This window comes from Lactuca virosa, chromosome 5, assembly GCF_052849685.1.
Source record: "Lactuca virosa cultivar CGN04683 chromosome 5, Lactuca_virosa_CGN04683_v6, whole genome shotgun sequence".
Taxonomy (NCBI): Eukaryota; Viridiplantae; Streptophyta; class Magnoliopsida; order Asterales; family Asteraceae; genus Lactuca; species Lactuca virosa.
This window is the reverse complement of record NC_136430.1, coordinates 173,207,172-173,227,987: the sequence shown is the minus strand read 5'-3', so window position 1 is coordinate 173,227,987 and position 20,816 is coordinate 173,207,172. Positions and strand designations below refer to the sequence as shown.

The following is a 20,816-nucleotide window of genomic DNA, read 5'->3' as shown; positions in this document are numbered from 1 at the left end:
AGATTGCTGACGGAAAGATCCATATGGATGAAGGCAAAGTACGGGCCATCGTTGAGTGGGAGCCACCTAAGAATGTTTCCAAGTTACGATCATTCTTGGGTCTAATAAACTATTATCGCAGATTCATCTCAAGGTACTCGGCTAGAGCTACACCACTAACCAACCTTCTCAAAAAGAAAGTAATCTGGGAATGGACCGAGAAATGTCAAGGAGCATTTGACGACTTAAAGAATGCCGTCACGAAAGAACCTGTCTTGAAGCTTCCAGATTACTCCAAACCCTTCTTAGTGCAAACAGACGCATCAGACTTTGCGATAGGAGGAGGCTTGATTCAAGAAGAACATTCGGTGGCCTACGAAAGTCGAAAATTAAATGAGACAGAACAAAGGTATCATGTACATGATAAGGAAATGACAGCGATCATCCATTGTCTTTGGGTATAGAGACATTATTTGCTTGGAAGCCGGTTCATAATTCAAACTGATAATGTGGCCACCGGTTACTTTCAAAATCAGAAGAAACTCAATCCCAAACAAGCACGTTGGCAAGATTTTCTAGCTGAGTTCGATTATATCATGGAGTACAAACCCGGGAAAGCCAATATTGTTGTCGACGTTTTAAGTCGCAAGGCAGAACTAGCAGCTATTACATTAGTAATGTGTACCCTTGGCGATCGAATAAAAGAAGGCTTGAGCCACGACCCACTAGCCAAGAACTTGATGGAGATGGTTAGAGAAGGCAAGACAAGAAAATTTTGGGTCGAAGAAGGATTCCAACTCACAGTTGGCAACCGGATGTATGTTCCAAAATGGGACAATTTAAGGCGTGAAGTCCTGAAGGAATGTCACGACTCTAAGTGGGCTGGACATCCAGGCTCCCACCGTACACGGGCACTTATAGAACGGTCATATTAATGGACAAGTATGCGAAGCGATGTGGATGTATACGTGAAAACTTGTCTTATATGTCAACAAGACAAGGTGGAACAAGCAAAGCCGGAAGGGCTACTAGAACCACTACCGATTGCCGAACGACCATGGGAGAGTATATCAATGGACTTCATCTCGGCATTACCTACGTCCGAAGGATACGGCTCCATAACGGTAGTTGTAGATCAGTTTTCAAAATATGGAACATTTATTCCCGCCCCACGAGATTGCACGACCGAAGAAGTCGGACGACTATTCTTCAAGAATGTCGTGAAGTATTGGGGACTCCCACGTAGCATTATAAGTGACAAAGATCCTCGCTTTACTGGAAAGTTTTGGAGAGAGTTATTTAAACTCATGGGATCAGATCTTCACTTTTCGACTAGTTTTCACCCTCAAACCGATGGCCAGACTGAGAGGGTGAATCACTTGCTCGAGATTTACCTAAGGCACTTTGTGAGTGCAAACCAACGAGATTGGGCCAAGTTAATAGACGTGGCTCAATTTTCTTATAACTTACAACTAAGCGAGGCTACAGGAAGGAGTCCTTTTGAACTCGCTATGGGACAACAACCGTTAACACCAAACGAACTAACTAAAAGCTACAAAGGATCAATCCCTCCCGCATATAAGTTCGCAAAAGGGTGGAATGAAGAACTCGACATAGCAAAGTCCTACTTAAATAAGGCAGCCAAACGAATGAAGAAATGGGCGGATGAGAAAAGGCAGCCAAGAGAGTTCGTTGTAGGGGACGAAGTAATGGTAAAGCTTCCCCAAAGGATGTTCAAATCTACCCGACAAGTACATAAAGGCTTGACTCGAAGATACGAAGGGCCTTACAAGATTGTTGAGAAGATCGGGACGCGGTCATACAAACTTGAGTTACCATCAAACTTGAAGATCCACCCCGTATTCCACGTAAGTCTCCTGAAACAATATAATAGAGACATGGAAGACCTATCTAGAAGTGAATCACACCGCGCCCCGGTCGCCAAAGTCGTCTCATATGATAAGGAGGTGGATGAAATCTTACCCGACCGGGTAATTCGAAAAAGAGGATCGCCCAACTGGACAGAGTGTTACGTGCGATGGAAAGGATTCCCCGAGAGCGAATCCAGCTGGGAGCGAGAGCAAGATTTATGGCAGTTCCGTGACAAGATCGACGCTTACCAAACTAAAACTTGATGAGGACGTCAAGGACTTTGGTGGGGGAGGGTGTCACGGACAGTATCTAGAATCTTCCAGAGTACTCGAGAAAGTGGGAGAACTTGCAAGTAAAGACCAATAGATCCTGGAACATCCTAGATTTCTCTAGGACATCGAAGAACAATTTAGCACATTTCATGGAGACTTGTAAATACATGTAGCTTGTAGAATAATCTATATTAGTCATGAATATAGGACTAATGTAGTGATCTCTAGAAACTTCCCTAGAAGGGGGATGACAAGTATAAATAGGGAGGAGCTCATTTGCTCCCAAACCATCGGAAGTTGCCTTGTATTCTCTTGAAATTGTATAAGCTCTCTTTCGTTTATAGTACTTCTCAATTCTTGTCTCTTGCTTTCCAAATCGTTAGTACACCGTTGAGACATCGTAGTAAGCCTGACTTAGTAGAAGAAACACTAAGTGGCACACGGTGATTGAGTCATCCCGTGACACCCGGCCCCAAATATACTTGGGACGCCCTGAGAACCTCCACCTCCAGTGACAAGTTGAATCCTTGGGAAGAGAATAACTCCACCATCGCCTATCGTCATTTTTTTACTCCAAGGCCATGATGTCCTTGGTCTTCACTATGAATATATTTCAATTTTGTAGATGGTCGGCGTTGTAAAGTTGAGGTCCACATTTAAGGCTTTATTCAAGTTTCATGTAACTTTTATAAACGGTCCTAGTAGTTTACTAGGGTATCCACAATGCATTGAACTTCATAAAGTTCAATGAATTGTCACATCATTTTTCTACAATCCATACAACTTTATTATTATTTTTCTACAATGCATTGAACTCCACAAAATACAATAGAATGTAACAAAATGTAATTTATAGTAAATATTTAAGAATTAAAAACTTTCATTTTTCCCCTTGAAAAGTTTGATGACCATTAAACTCCAAATCCATTGAATGCCAAGGTGACATCTCACAATGATAGAGTTTCATCAATTGAATGACACATAGACTTGTCATCTCATTCAACTCTCTCATTAAACTCATCATTGTGGATGCTCTTAGTTTTAGTATATTTGGTAAGAAAAAATATAAATGCAAGTTCATACATATTTAACAGAAGGATGTCAATAATCCACACCTGCAATAAGGACCATTTTTGAAAAAAAATCCAAAAACTAAGACAACTGTGGGTGGAATCATGGAGACCACATGAACTATTTCTATAATTTAGTCTTCTTTTTATTATCAATTTCTTTAAAATCTAATGGCAAAGTTAACATATTTACGTTTCAACAATAAAAAAATTGTTTTCACTTTTTGATAATTTGTGACTTATGTATGGAACTATACATCCGATTTGTCCTCCTTAACTAATCGATTTTAACCCAATTCAATATTAATAAAATAATTTTTTGAGCAAAAATATAATATAAAGACATGTATAATTGATTCAATATTTTGTATTTAGCCCATGAAAAAAAATCATTTTAATTATTAAATATATCATAGATTAGATTTTATAAATCAATTGAAATATGTTTTCAAAAATAAATTAAAATAGACTGAAAAGATGAATTTTTTTATCACAAAAGTAGTCTTCAATAATTTTATTTTGTACCAACTAATAATCACTATTTGATATTTAAAATTTTGATTTTGATTTAAATTCATGAGCGTACAGTATACAATATTTTTTAAACTTTTACATATATATTTCATTAGTTTTCAATAAAAATTCTCTAAAACATATAATAGAGCTTATATTATATTAAAAGTTTTACGAATCAATTTGATTGGTTTTAGGATTCAGGAGGTTCACCAAATGCCTTTGTTTGACGGTTTTTTTTTGGAAACGGCAAATGATTAAACGGAAGTCTACTCGCATATTTCAACGAGCACATCGGGTTCGAGCTCCTTTACAGGGCAAACCCAGCGCCCATAGGGGTTTCCAAAGAAAATTTCCCCACATGTGGCACAAGTTTAAGAGGCACCCAAATTGGGTTTTGCAGGGATTGAACTCCCGACCTCTGACCCCACGTGGGTATTAAACCCGGTACCTCTTCCCAGCTAGGCTGGAAGTCATTGGTTACATTATACAATTCATATTTGTCTTCATATTATTCTGATAATTGTCCTTACTCTCCTTTATACCAAAACCTGTCATCTATAACTTCAACCTTCTTCATGCATAAACATATATGTATATATATAAACACACACATATACACATAAACACACACATATACACATGTACATTCATCCAACACTCTCAATCCTCATAACGTTAAACCTTAAGTAAACACTCACGAATCGCAATGGATACCCTCCTGCTAGTTTCTTCCATAGTTTTACCGATCATCACCATCTTCTTTCTGCACCATTTTCTGAGCCAAAAATCAACCATCCCTGGAAACTATGGATGGCCACTCATAGGAGAAAGCATAGATTACTTCAAGAAGCTCCGCAGTGGCACCAACGAGAAGTTTGTCATGCAGCGAAGAAAACTATTCGGCGACGTTTTCAAGACGTCAATCCTCGGCGAGAAAATGGCGTTCTTGTGTGGCCCAGAAGGCAACAAGTTCCTGTTCTCAAACGAAAACAAGCTCGTTGAAGTATGGTGGCCGAGCTCCGTCGAGAGTATCATCAAGAAATCAAATAACAAGTCTGTCACGGCGGAATCCGCCAAAGTCCGGCAACTGTTGCCGCCGTTCTTGAGAGCTCATGCGGTTAAAAACTACATCTCCGATATGGATTCTGAACTGAGACAGCATTTGGAGGATTACTGGACTGGACATGATGAGGTTGAGGTTTGCCCATTTGTTGCCAAGTACACGTTTGCATTGGCTGTGAAGTTGCTGTTAGGTGTCCATGACGCGACGGAGTTGGAGCAGCTTGCGACGCCGTTTGTGGAGGCAGCCGGTGGAATTATAGCGGTTCCGATTAACATCCCAGGAACAAGGTTTAACCGTGGAGTTAAAGCGTCGAACAGGATCCGAGAAGTGATTATGGGCATAATTGCGCAAAGAAGGAAAGACCTTGCTGATGGGACTGCTACTCCGATGCAAGATTTGCTTTCGCATATGATTGTCGAAGTTGACAAACGGAACCAGGACTCCGGCAATGCTCCAACCACCGACGGTGACATGTCGAGTGACTTATTAGGGTTGCTCATCGGTGGCTATGACACTATCAATACCACCGTCGTTTTCATCATGATGACTCTAGTAGATCATCCCGACGTGTACCAAGGAGTCCTAAAAGGTATAATTAACACCAACATCAATTTAAGATATCCCAATATTACATTTTTTTAAAAATAATTATAAGTTATAACAGAAAAAGTATATACAATTTACTCTTTTAGTAATAAGGAATATAATTTGTTTCTATCCATTATAACAAGAAGGTAATTATATATTTTATTCATAATATGTGATTATATTTCTTTCTCTATACTAAGTTACTAACAATATATATTTATCTATTGCCTCAAACTATAATTACATCATAATTATTTTCCTACAATATTATTACATTTTGATTACCAACAAGGCTACTTTAGAATAGAAAACTATATGGTTCATTAATTTTACTATAGAAAATTTTCTATACAAATTCAAAAATTTTAAAGATAAGTAGTTCCTAAATATATTTTAAGGCAGGTCACTAAAAATTTCCTATATAAATTTTAGATAAATTAAAAAAATTCGGTGGCTCATTGCACCCATCTTAGTTGCACTTAGCCTCCCCCTGGTTACCAATACCATAATGTATTTTATTTGTTACTATTACTGTTATTGGCAAAGAATTATATATATATATATATATATATATATATATATATATATATATATATATATATATTTATTTGTTGTTGTTGTTATATGTAAATAATTAAAAATACTTTTATATTAGCCTATTATATATTACATATTACTATTATTGGTAAAAAAAATATATAACTTAAGTTGTTAACATGTATAAAAAATTAACTTAGTAGCATATGTTGTCTGTTTTTTTTTTTTTTTTTTTTTTAAATGGTCAAGAAACTGATATATTGTTATTATATATATAATGTAAAAAGAACAAATGGACATCGCAAGGGAAAAATCACCCGGTCAGTTGTTGGATTGGGATGATCTACGTAAGATGAAATACTCATGGAATGTCGCATGTGAAGTGCTACGCATGTGTCCACCAACTGTTGGTGCTTTTAGAGTTGCGAAAACCGATTTCACCTATGCCGGTTTCAAAATCCCCAAAGGATGGAAAGTAAGCAATCTTTTAAACCATCATTAACACCTAACTATATATGTCAATGACTTCAAATATATATATAGCTAGCCTAAAATCATCGAGCCTCTCTCAAGGGCATGCTAATATCTCATATCATCTAGACATGACCTCGTCTACTTCAATATATTTTGTAGTCTATCCTCTCTTCTTATGAGCTCTTTTTGGAAAGAAAATCAATTACTTCACATATCTAATTAAAAAATTCGATAACTTTATCTAACACATATCTATTAATTTGCAGTTGCATTACCTCCCACATTACACTCAGAAAAACCATGAGTTTTTTCCTAATCCGGAGAAGTTTGATCCCTCAAGATTTGAAGGAGCGGGACCCGCACCTTACACTTTTGTGCCATTTGGAGGAGGTGCGAGGATGTGTCCCGGAAACGAGTATGCGAGGGCAGAAATATTGGTGTTTATGTACAATATAATAACGAGATATAATTGGGTGAGGCTAATTCCTGATGAAAAAGTGGTAATAGACCCACTTCCAAGGCCAGTTCATGGACTTCCGATCAAGCTCATTCCTCATGGAACCATATCTTAAGTTTTTATGCCATCTTTTCACTATAAGAGTACTCTTTTTGGGGTTTAATGGTATTTGATAATTGTACTTTTATTTTTGTTGGTGTTACGAAAGAAAATGAATGATAAGAGGAAATAAATATGGTTTGATGTATTTTAAGTCCAGCATGATGCATGTACAAGTTTGTATAAAATATTAGTATTTTACTGATGTGATCTGAACTTGAATTATATTAAAAGACACTGGGTTTTACCATAAGTGTACGAAAAATTTAAACTCAACGATTTCCCAACATCAACATTTCATTCACTATGAAACAGTTGGTTTACATCAGACAAATACAAAGGAAACCTCACTACATAAAACTCTTTCACTCTCAAATGAAGACTTGATAACAAGTTAATACACATCAAAGCTCTGAACTGAAACCCTAACAGGAAACCCTAATCTAGAGAGAACTAGAGAGAACACTTCTAAAATATCACGAATGAATTTACAACTGATCATTATTTACACAATAAATACTCTGGAGCAAGCAGCTCCATGGAGCAGCCAAATACCATAAAAGACCCGCGTGTAAACCCGAATAACATCACCTGCACACAACTTACACAATACACCCAATAGAATAACAAATGATACAAACCTTACCCTTTTCTAATTAATGTTAAGTTTGATAAAGAGTATATATTTCAACAATAAGATTATTTACAACCTATGCACTAATTTTACTAATGTTATTTGAACTTGAGTTATATTAAAAGATACTAGGTTTACCATTAGGCTATTTCCAACGTATGCACTAAAACACCAAAATAGTGTAAAAATACTCAAAAAATGATCTCCAATAAATATAAGAAAACTCTATACTAAAATATTTTACGAAGAATATCAAAGAAATAAGCACAAGAGAAAGGGTAACACAGTTCTTATTGACATTTAGATCAAAATTGATTAACACTAAACCAGTAAACCACCAGCTAGGTTTGAACCTGATAGGTATATGCTTGTTGAAAATCCACATGGAATATTCTACATTGATGATGATGGTAAGATGTGCTACATGAGATAAAAAGAAATTCCAAAGGCAACTATAGCTTATTTGTTTGGATTGAGTCTGGAATGTACAGACAAACCCATTGCCAAATGATTTTACATGTTCTTGTCACTAGAGATGGATAAGAAAAGGGAAGAACTAACGAGGGATAAGTATGTCTATATCAAGCCAATGATTATTGATGAAGCTAAAGAGTATAGGCAATGTTTCTAAACTTACGTAAATTTTGAAATAGAAGTTCTTTATTTCGTATATTAAGAGACTTTGATATAGCATTATAGTTTTCTTAATTCTAGTATAGTTTTCAAATCATCATCAAACCATGAGATAATGTTGGGGTAATTGTAACACTCGATATTTGGGGCTAGAATTTATAAGTAAATTTAAAAATCCGTATTCAAACAAACTAAAATGAATATATAAAATAAATAATTAAAATGGAAATAAGTGATAAAAATGATAATAATAAGCCTTGTTACTAGTTTATATTTAAAATAAAAGTGAATTATGTTGTAAAAAGAATACTTTTAGTGGCGAGGGGTTAAATGTGACAAATTGGTGAAACTTATGTTTGACTAGCAAGTTGACCTATTAAGTTGTTAGGACCAAATTTTTATAGTATATTATGGAGATGGACCTTATGTGAAATAAATAAGGTTCTAGTTAGTATGGGAACCATTTTGAAAGGAATCTTCCTAGGAGGGGTCAGAGTAAAGCTTGAAGCTATTGATGGAAGCCTTGGTCAAATCCTTTGACAATCTAGAAATTTGAGGTATGTTCTTCATCATTTCCTCTTGTAAATTCGTTCTAGAGTATTGGGGGTTTTATAAATATGAATTACCTTTCGAGTGGCGGAGTTCTTATATGTTTTGTGTTTTTATATATTCCATTCCAAAATCCATCTTTAATCTACAACTAATAAATAGTTGGTAGATTTAGAGATTTGGTGTTGGTTATTGGGGTTTCAAACCCTAGATCTTCCAAATCCGAACTTCATGTTCATAATGATGTTATGGACTTGATTTTATGTTTATTTTATGTATTTCACTTCAAGTCTATGGTTCACCTGTCAATTTCTATTCCACTTTCATGATTATAGATCTAGGATGAAATCCTAGCTTGTATGTTGAGAATTGGGGATTTCCTAACCCTAGTTGTTTATAGGACTAAATCCATACTCCATATTATTCATAATCATGTTCATAATACTATTCCATCATCATTTGAGATTAGAGTTGAAATCCATGTAATTAGTGTCATATTTGGTGTGTTGATGTCTTATGGAGTTCATATATAGGTTAGAGCTTAATGATAATACATGATTGAGTTATAAACCTTTATAACTTCCTAATTCAATGTGTTTTAAGTTATATGGTGGTATTTAATCCAACTGATTGCAATTCATGAGTCACATATAGTGATTTAGCGCAATTTGAGTTCTATGTGCTTATTAAGCTTCTAGGTGAAGTTTGTGGAATTGTTGATGTTTGATGTCTATTACAAGGATAAAGCATTGGGGATCATTTCTTGTATCAATTGGAGTGTTATAACATGTATTTGAAGCTTTTGGAGTCAATCGGTTCATATGAAAGTATGATGGTTAAATGATAAATAATCCAAAAATGTGATATGTTGTACAGTGAATGCAACACGTACAATGGAGGAATACACCGTGTGACATGTCTATCCCATTTTGAACTTTGTGATTTGTGTGCAACTTGAGTCTACTTCTTTCCCTTGGTCTCCTCTGACTTCCATAATTCATTTAGGACACTTAAGGGGCATTCTGACCTTAGAATGACGAGTTGAACCATAAAAGGGTATATTGGTCATTTGACAACCTTATGATGATGATACTAGGTGTTGACTTTGATGTATAAAATTGGGAGAAATATAGTTCAAAGTGAGGAAGAGTGTGGGGTTGCAAAGTATTGGACTAAGGTGAGTTTACCGGGAGCATATTTCCCAAACTATGAAATTTCCTTTAAAACATTTTCATATGATATGATTTGCAAATATGCTATAAATTGTTTTAGTGATCCTTATGCTCCTACATGGTACGTGCTCTCCATAAATACTGTTTTGGTCAAAAATTAATCAAATGTAATTTGACAAAATTATGTGAGAGGTTGTGGTGTTAGTGTAATGTAAGTGTAAGATAATGATCAAAGTGAGACAAGTGAGTTACAACGAAAGCCCTTGATCGTTTATAAAATCTCTGGCATAAAACCTTAGGAGGTGATAATGATCACCTGCCTTGATGTGTTTTATTGATTTAAATCCGAGATTACAAAGATGATGAAGGTAATACGAGTACAAGTGTAATGCTAGAGCTTATCGTGTCTCTTGTTTGCTAGACACATGTGTTATTTATAGTCTAGTGTAAGTAACAAGAAATCCGAGATTTCTGGGATCGTCCTTGAACAGGTATTTTCACGTTGTTTGACTTAGTATCCCCAGGTCTTAAGCGTGTTTGAAGTGACGTTCCGCTGAGAATGAGTATTGTGTTGACTAATCCTGCACATGTGATAAAAACAAAGCAAAATATAGCCGTTATAAGTGTTAGAAATATTAGTGGTAATAATCCGGATCCTGGGATATATTTAAGGATCCTGAGGCTATAAAAATATTTAAGGATCCTGAATATGATTGAAGGATCCTTCCCCCAAATTATACTTGCGACATATAAATATAAATATTTAGTGGTATAATTTAAAAATAAGAGAGATAAGAAATTTAGAATTTCAAACCCCAATAGGATAGGTTTTATCCGTTCCATAAGCATCATTGCCTACTCAAATAATGTTCTCTTTCTTCTGCTATTTAGGTTAAATAGGGCTAATTGCCTTAACTCCTTTTACCTTCCCCAACACTTCTTACGATTGTCTTCGGCCACCTTCACATGTAATTTCTTTCTCTTGTTTTTGTTTTGTTCTCTTATTTTCTCCGGTCATAGGCAATAAGGCGACTCGTTCTTGTGCCAACATGACCGCTCCTCCAGAGAATGATTTCGTTTAGGCCTGCTCCTTCAGTGACGAGGACATGTAGTCTCTTAAAACCAACGAAGCTTTTCCCTTCGATGCGATCTTCAGATCCTTTGATCCTTCTATTCAGCCTGGTTTCGTTTCTTCTTCTTGGTATGCTTCCGTAAATATCCCTTTTCTTTGGGTATCGAATATCCTTTTTTGGGTATTGTTTCTTATTTCTTTCAAGCCACTAAGTTTTCTTATATCAAAGCAATGCCCATTATTTGGAGGATTTTGTACTGGATTGAGTGACTGAATCATTCCGACAATCTGGACATAGGCCTTCCTGAGTTGGCTTACGTTTATGAACTTTCTACTTTTGGGAATTCATGTTTTCTGCTTAAGGTCAAGACCAACAAACCTCCTCTTATCCTGTAAACAAAACATAATGACAATGCCTAGAAGGAAAAATCCTTTTCCGTGAGACGTGATTCTATTGATGACATAGATCTTTTATGAAACGTCTCAAAATAAGATCCAAAAATTTCATTTTTAATTTAAGTAAAAACAGTATTCCAAACATTGCCCATACATCCCGAATAAAATCTTTGTATCAAACATCATAAAAATCAGAGTGAAATCTGAAGTGCGGAATTCATATGGTGTGTGCGACGCAGTCAACCCGAGCTCTTCTCTTTGGAACCGGAAGTACCTGAAACATACACTAAAAACCGTAAGCACAAAGCTTAGTGAGTTCCCCAAGATAACGCATACCATACATACATAACATATAACGGGCCTCGTCCAAAGAGTATAACGGGTCCCGTCCTAACTCGCATAACGGGCCCCACCCTAACTCGGATAACGGGCCTCGCCCAATGAGTATAACGGGCCTAGCCCTAACTCGGATAACGGGCCCCGTTCACATACAAATCATAACACATAACAACTAATAGCATACAGGATAATCATCGGGTCCTGTCCAGTAAGAATACAACACATACACATACTAATGTCACACATTCAAAGAGTAATCTAACATATCAAATCCTGGGTCGGCCTTGGTGCCTTCGACCCGCTATCCATGGTGAGGAAACTCACCTCGAATGCTGAAACTCACTGAAGATACCTAGTTGCTGTCCTGACGACTCCCTGAGATATCAGTACAAAAATACCACCCAGTTAACACTTGGGTTCCAATCTATATCCAATAATCCATACTTGGGGTAAAATGACCATTTTACCCCTGACCAAGTGTAATGCAAGACTAAGGCCCAAATCCACAATCTAAAAGGCCCAAAACCAAATAATTATTCATGGCCCATTTATGGCCCAATTTTCCCAATTAAACCCAACCCTTTCATGGGCCTTACCCTAAAGCCCAATAACTTTTTCCTAGTCCAAGACACTTGCTCTTAGAAGGCCGAACAAGAAATCATAAACCCAAGGCCAACATGAGGCCCAAAACCTCGACCCAACATGCAAAATCCTTCTAACTGAGTACGCGGGGCGTACTCAGCTGTATGCTAAGCGTACTCACTGTTTGGCTTATACGCTGCGTGTACAGACGTGTACGCCCAGCGTACTTATCCATTAAGATCTTAATTCTTAAGTCCAAGGGTCCAAACCACAGATCTGAATCCCAAAGAGTATCTAGAATCATAAATTCACTGACTTGGTGACTTTGCATACCCCAAAAGGTCCCAACTTCGAAATTTAGCATTCTACTTCCATTAAATGAACTCAAACTCATGCATGGGGGATTCTAAGCCCTAAATGTGTCAACTTTATGAATCTAGGACCATTGAAACACCAAGAGTGGCAACTCTAAGCTTCTGGAGTGGTATCAAACCACTAGATCACATCCATGGGACCAAAACCCACAAGCTCTTCTTTGATCTACCACCTTGCTCCAATCTTCTACTTCTTGAAAATGGGTCAAAACACACCAAAATGGACACTATAATCTCAAAATGCAAGAGAGAGGCTTAGGGTTTTGAGTATAGGGCTAGGAGGATAGAGGAGGTTAAGAAATAAGGGTTTCAAGGTCCATAATGATGTTTATATAGTATCCAACCCAAAGGATTTGGGTTTTCTAAATGACCCTTTTACACCCCGCGTACATGCACGTACGACCAACGTACGTGTCCGAAGTCTCGATCCCTTCTCGCATGAGTACGCAAAGCATACCATGTGGTACGCCCCGCGTACTCGCTTAACAGCTTGTACGCTAAGCGTACCATGTGGTAAGCTCCGCGTACAACTCAAGGACTAAAATGCAAAATTAATAAGAACAAGGGAAAATAAAGAAACTTACCAGGATTCAAGTGTTACATTTTTCCCAAAGCTTAGGTCGAAAAGGGTAGGATCTATTCGTTAATCTTGAGGATCCAAGGATTCACTCTTCTTATTTTGTTTATTTCGATGCAGGTTTCAAGTTTGGAGAAGCTTTTACTATCGCTGAGGATACCGAGGACAAGATTACTAGTTTTCTTACTTTACCTGCAGATCTTAGATCATTCAAGTTTGAGTGTCCCAGTCTTCAAGAAGGTTCATCTACCACAGCTTCGATGGCCACCGGTAAGGATCCTTCTTAGTGTTTTTATATGTTTTATCATCAGGATCCTAATCTTATGGGGATCCTTCTTATTGTATAGGGTCAAAAAACACTCGCTCTAGTGATCGATTCGTCTTTTCCGAGCTTGAAGACGACATGTCTAGAGGGTTTCTCATGGTGAAGAAGGAAAAGGTCCCTCCCTCTCTTCCTCCTAAAAAGACTCAGCTGGACCTCACTGTGAAGACCTCGACATCTCACAAGAGGAAACCATCTCATGCTTGGGATCTTGAAAATATTGGAACATAGGAGGTGTTAAAGAAGTTGATTTTCTTCTCCTAATCCATGAGTTTTCCCGTGTTCTTTTCCATTTAGTTTAATTATCTATTTACCGTTGTTCCTCTTAAGTTGTTGATCATGTCTCGCGCTCCGATGAGGATCTCAAGGCCAAGCTCACTCAACCAGATCATGCTTTGAAGGAGCAAGAGGGAGTCAACAAGGAGCTCTTGCAGAGATTAGAGAAGCTGTCCAAAAGAGAAAGCTGAAAAGGAAAATGAGCATGTGGCTGAGATGGATGACGTGATTACAGAAGTGAAGATGAGTGTTGTTGCTGTTGTCTAGGTGGAAAAAAGTAATCTTACGAAGGATCTCGAGAATGCGGGATCATGGAATGTAGCAAGATGACGTGAGGCCCTGAGCAAATTGACCGATGTGACATCCCCTAATTTCTCGGCCAGAAAAGACCGATTTAATTTATGCTTTTTAAAATAAAATCAGAGAATCTTTTTAAAAGATGTTGCGGAATTGGTCCCCAAAACAACATATGATAAAAGTTTATCAAAACCTTTCTTTAAGAAATATATAATTTCCTTTTTATATTAAAACCTCGGGATGTCATGTTCCGATACAGATCAAAAGCATAAACAAGACATTATAAGCCTTACAACAGTTATTTATAACTCCTGGCCTATAATCCATAAATCACTCATCATCATCATCCGACTATGCTCGGGGTCCACTACCTGTAATCATAAAAAGCTGAGTGGGTCAGGCTTGGGAGCCTGGTGAGCATATAGGGTTTTCAACCCACAATAATAATAAACTTATTAAGTTCACCAATCAACAATAACCCTGATTACCCATTTCCCGTTATCCTCACTTTACATCCCTAAACACTTAACACAAGGGATCTGGCCTAAAGAATATCATCGAGATGGACACTACTGCTAAGGGGTTTCCTCAGCCATACATATCCTAAAGGCAACCCTGAGGGGGGGGGGGGTGGAGTACAGCGAATAAACACCCAAGTTCATTAACACCTACAGGTTGCGGGCCTGCTAATGTTTCCCACTGGACTGTCTAGAAAGTCTGTGGTCGTCATCCAAACTCCGCTAGATGACTGAATCTCAAATCACGTCGAAACGTCTCATCACTTTATTTTATCACACACCAACTATCTACCCATGTTCTACCCAACATATTTGTAGATGAAAATATATATACAGTTTAAAACTTATATAAAATATCAATTCAACAGTCACCTCAAATAAACAATTAACATATTTACACATAACACGTATTTTAAGGTAAATACTTCATATCTATGTGTAAATTGAAAGTAACTATACACTGACTTGTTTTGATGAAAAATCGGGCAGCAATTCGTTTCCTAAAACGTTCGTTTCTAATAAAACCGGGAGTTTTATTCAGAAACCGGGCTCTGCGAGGGTCGGCTTTCGAAACCGAAAAGATAAATTTTCCGGGCTTTACGGGCTCTTCGTGGCGTATTCCGGGGCTTATAATCGATATTGGGGCTTCGGGGGATTCAAAGATGAAGAAAATATGAAGAAAGGGGGTGAAAATGGCACATTTCCAAAAGTACCCGAGAAGGCTCGCAGGTACCCTTCTATTTATAGGGTCCGAACTCCTGATCCAACGGCTGAGAAGCTCCTGATCCGACGGCTGAGAGGTCTCGCAGGGAGGTGTCTCGCACGAGGGCAACAGGTGCGAAGGCTCGCTGGCAGCTGCTGATTGGTCCGAGGCGCGTGTCCGAGGTCGGCTCCGGTGCGCAGGTGGTCAGCACATGCGAAGGTCCTCGGTGGCAGCCGCTGATTGGACCTCGGTGTCGTGACCCACGTGCGAGGTTCGAACCTAGGCGGTGCGAGGTTCGGACCTAGCTGCTTGCTTCGGATTGGGCCTCCTCCTCGGTCGAATCAGAATCCGACACGTGGCACATGCGAGGGTGACTCAGCAGACTTCGCCACGTGGCTTCGCATGAGTCACTGATTTCGGACACGTGGCACTCTCTCAGCGAAGGTGACGTGGCAACTCGTGACTATGCGAATTTTCTCGATTTTCGCGCCAAAACTTCTAAAATCCATAACTTTCGCATACGAGCTCCGTTTTTGACGTTCTTTATATGCACTCGTAGCTAAAATTACGCTCTACAACTTCTGTTTAGACTTCGTCGGCTAATTTTCAATTTAATTTTTATATTATTATTTTTAACAGACCGGGACAGGAAATCCGTAAAAAAATCATAACTTCTTCATCCGACGTCCGTTTTCGTCAGAATTTTTACCGTTGTGCTACTAATGACGAGACCTTCGATTATCGTCTAGGTCATGTTGGCAAAAAATCACTCGATCTAAAATTTGAGTTTTTAGCTGTCTACCGCTAAACCGAAACTTCGAAAAATCATAACTTCCTAATACGAAGTCAGATTTGGGCGTTCTTTTTATACCTACTCTCGGTTTAACGAACACTACAAGTTTTTTTAGATCACTAAGGCCAAAAAGTAGTTTATCAAAAACTCACTTTTTACGACATTTGGCCCCGTGCCGGTTTGTCGCGAAACTTCGGCAGGTCATAACTTGTTCGTTATAACTCGGATTTCGGCGTTCTTTATATTTTCGGAAACCTCGAGACATATACTACAACTTGGTTAAGATTAATCCTTCTAATTAATCTTCCATCAAAAAGTCATTTTTGATGCTTATCGTCTCTAAATTGACTAGCCCGGATCTACGGGCGTTACAACCGACAAGCTTGCCAGTGCCAATCAGGATCCTGCATCGCAGCCAAAGGAAAGAGGAGGTGGCTCCGGGTGGTGATGATTAGTCTGCAGTTTAATTTTTAGTTAATTTTTTTTTAATATTTTTGGCCTGTAAGGCTATATATATATATATATATATATATATATATATATATATATATATATATATATATATATATATATATATATATATAGTCTTACATGCTTTAATATTACTGCTTGCAAGGTTTACTTGTATGGTTGTAGCAATAGGATTTCTGAGGATTCTTACATAATCAGGATCCTGAAAAAGTTCAAGTCTAACAAGAACTCTTTGAGATCTAGATAACCTGAAAATAGTCAGTCATTAATTTGGGATCTTAAAATAGTTAAGATGTTTAAAGATAACAAACCTTTAAACATTACTAGAAAAAATAATTTTAAAGAATGGATGGATAGAACCTTGTGATTTTTGGCTTTTGTAACCTTCTGTTTTTAGGAGAAGCCTAAACTTGTGTTTCTTTAGTGTGATACGAAAGGCACCTCGCTTTAGGAGTTCGTCATGGAAGACCCTTGTTAAGCTTTTACTTTGCAAACCGGGGAGGATTCCACCTAAGGAATTAACTAGGAATAATCCCAACTCAGAGAATAAACGGGAAGGATCCCCGTTTGTAATCATGGTACAAGCCTTATATGTTTTCTTATGAAATCGTTGGGGAAGATCCCAATTTAGGATAACACGTAAGCGTTATTAACCTTATGAAATCTCTAGGGAAGATCCCAACTTAGGATAGCATATAAGTGTTATAAACCTTATGAAATCACTGGGAAAGATCCCAACTTAGGATAACACGAAAGTGTTATAATCCTTATGAAATCACTGGGGAAGATCCCAACTTAGGATAACACATATGTGTTATAAACCTTATATCCAAACGTTAGGATCTCAACATATGTTCATAAATAATAGGGTTGCCAAGTCACTAAAGCGTGAAATGATCCCCTTATTCTCATCTATAGTAAGATTTGGTGCGTCCAAGCGAGGTGTAGAAACCTTAACTCGTACGAAAGAGGTAATTAACTCTTTAAACCTTAGAGGGGATTAAGTACCCTTAATTGTAGGAGAGATGATCAATCTCTATTCGTGGTTATTTGGATAATTGCATATTGCAATCATCAAGATCACAAAATTACGTATCTATCAGGATTCCTGAATGATAAGATCCTCGAATGTCAGGATCTTACAACGTCAAGATCATCGAATGTTAGGATCCCTATGTGTCAGGATCCTTGGACGCCAGGATGCTTATACGTTAGGATCCTTTATTCTCTGCATATAGAAAATGTTAGCTTGGGGTGGAGCTAACGCCCCTCTAATGCTTAAGTTCGTATCGACTCTCAGAATAATAAAAAGAAATAGATGAAAATAGAAGGTAGAGGGAATGTACCTTGGGTTTGTTCAAAAATGAATCATATAACTTACATGAAGTATGCTTTTAGATAAATGGCATTCCAGGATCTCGGAAAGATGTTGCCCTCAAGGGTAGCTAGCCAATATGCCCCAATCCTGCTTTTTAATAAATGAGATACGATCCTTCCCATTTAGGTGCCAACTTGCCTGCACTAGGATCCTTGGTATTTTAGAATGTTTTCCTAAGTACCAAGTCACCTACTTGGAACCTTCTAACTTTGATGTTATTGTTATATGCTTTAGTGATCCTTTGTTAATGAGTAGCAATGCGGATCTTGGCAAGATCCATGAGTTCATCGCTGGTGTCAAGATCTTGGGCTAGGTTCCTATCATTGTTCTCTTAATACTGCAATTGATATCTTACTGTTGGGATTACAACTTCAGTAGGGATCACGACTTCTATTCCAAATACCAAGGAGTATGGAGTTTGGCCAGTGGCCGCTTTTGAAGTGTTCCTATCTGCACATAGGATAAGAGGAAGTTCTTATGCCAATCTTCCTTTCTTCTCATCTAACCTCTTCTTTAGATTGTTGACTATGATATTATTGTTGGATTCAACTTGAACATTGGCTTGAGGGTGAACAGGAGTGGACATTATTTTTTTAATCCCCAGTCCTTTTGCTTATGAACTGGGATCCATTATCGCATATGATCTCAGCAGGGATCCCGAACCTGGTCAGGATATTTTGTTTGATAAACGAGACCACCTCTTTGTCTTGTATTTGAACAAAGGCTTCAGCCTCTATCCATTTCGAGAAGTAGTCTGTAATTACTAACATGAATACCTTTCCCCCAGGGGCCTTTGGTAATTTGCCAAGTATATTCGTTCCCCATTTCATGAACGGCCAAGGGGAAACGATAGGATGTAACAGTTTTGCTAGTTGATGTAGGATGTTGCTATGTCTTTAGTGTTGGCTTAGGTGTCTAAGCCCATAACTATAATTGGTATAAACTTGAATTGATAGTAGCACAATCCTTTTGGGTTGACCTCAAACCTAGCAACTTGACAGGATAATTTTTGGAGAGAGAGGTTGATTTATTATTTGATTAATAAATTGAAATAAATGATTTATTGATATATTATGAGAATAACATATTAATTAGAAAGAGTAACATTTAGTTAATAATTAATCAGAAATTAATTGGAATTAATTTTGGGATTAAAAGAATTAATTAAAAGTGGAGGATCTAAAGTGCAATAGTACAATAGTTGAACAAAAGGCTCTAGAACCTTCCACTTATAGGGTGGACGGTTTCTAGATTATCCCATGTGGATAAATATGGAATTGGATAATTACCAATTTGAAATATTATTATTATATTCAGATTAAGGTTATCCAGGGCTTCCTTGTACTACTATATAAATGACCCCTAGCCTTCATATTTCGACTATCACTTCCTTCCCAAGAGTTGGCTGAAATTATAATCTCCCCTCTCCTCTCTTCATTATCTTCTTCTTGCTAGCTTGGTTGTGAACCATCAGAGGCACGACATTTGTGGTGCTAGCTTCCAAGGTTCTACAAGTCAAGGATAATTGTTATTTACTATAATAACAACAAGATATGTAATCCTAAACCCTTTCCTATTATTTTCGAAAATTACCTAGGGTTTCAAAGGTTATTATTTTGATGTTCATAGTTATAGGTTCAATGGTGAAAACTTAGATCTTGTTTTAGGTTGCATGTACACTTAAGAGTTTTAATCATTTTTTATGCCTAAAACCCATCAGTTGTATCAGAGCGTTTGGTTTGTTTTCAATTAAATTTTCTATAATTGTTGAACTTGATCAAATTAAGGTTTATGGAAATTAAACCCTAAAAGGCTTAAAATTCGAAATTAGGGTTAAGGTTTTGAAACCCTAACCTTCCTCCCCAAGCAATTTCAAAAACTGATTGGTTGTTAGTTTTTTTTTTCAAAAACTTGGTAATTATCATTTTACTTGCCTAACAAGAGATAATTAAAATTGGATAAATTCAATACCCTATATTTTCAAAATTTTAGAGGGTAAGGCTTAGGATTAAATTATTTGATTAATTTCGTTAGATAATCCTTATTTGGTTTAATATAATTAATTAATTGTTAATTAATAGATAAATATTAAATCATTTGGTTTATTTTTTAAATTTAATTAATTAGATATTAATTTTGAAATTTAATTATAAACCTAGTATTTTGAAAAAGTTTTAAAAAAATACACCTTATACTATATGTAAGAGTAAAAGTTTAATTATTACTATATGTTACTAAGTCAGTCAAATCAATAGTAGGCCTCATTCACGAAACCATGCTATAAAGAGGGTATAAGGAAGCGGCCTATAAAATGGTCGTTAAATGGGTGTCTACTCTCACCCACTGCTCTCTTGTGTGGTGGAGGGTCATTAGCTGAACGGGTTTGATAGGACATTAATTAACATTAATAAATATAATGAATTAAAAGTAACCGAACCTTTTTTATTTAAAATCCCAATCCTAGTTACTTTATAAAAATGTGAATTTGTATGCTAACTTATGAAATTACACATTACACTTTATAAGTCGTTAGTGTAGCGTATGTGGTTAACCAAAACACTAATGGGGACTAATAAAGAGTGGTAATGGGTATCTCATAAGTTATCATTTTTAATGGAGTATGTGTGGTTACCAACACATCAATTGGGATGATAAATGACAATGAGGTTACCAAACACATTTGCGTGGTTATTGACATCTTGTTTGTGATCATCGGTATCACAGTCACAAATAGAAGAGCATAATCTAAGATTAAACATGTCATTGAATAGTTTGAATGTATCTCAAAAGACCTAGGAATTTC

At 37.0% G+C, this 20,816-nt stretch overlaps 1 protein-coding gene across 1 annotated transcript; it reads left to right on the top strand.

The window, feature by feature from the left end:
- Positions 1 to 4,415: 4,415 nt before the first annotated feature.
- On the top strand, positions 4,416 to 6,943 carry LOC145117389 (beta-amyrin 16-beta-monooxygenase-like). Its single transcript, XM_079053685.1, has 3 exons — positions 4,416 to 5,361; positions 6,185 to 6,372; positions 6,638 to 6,943. Exons 1-3 carry the CDS (start codon positions 4,416 to 4,418, stop codon positions 6,941 to 6,943), a joined length of 1,440 nt encoding a protein of 479 aa, XP_078909811.1.
- The last annotated feature ends 13,873 nt before the right edge of the window (positions 6,944 to 20,816 follow it).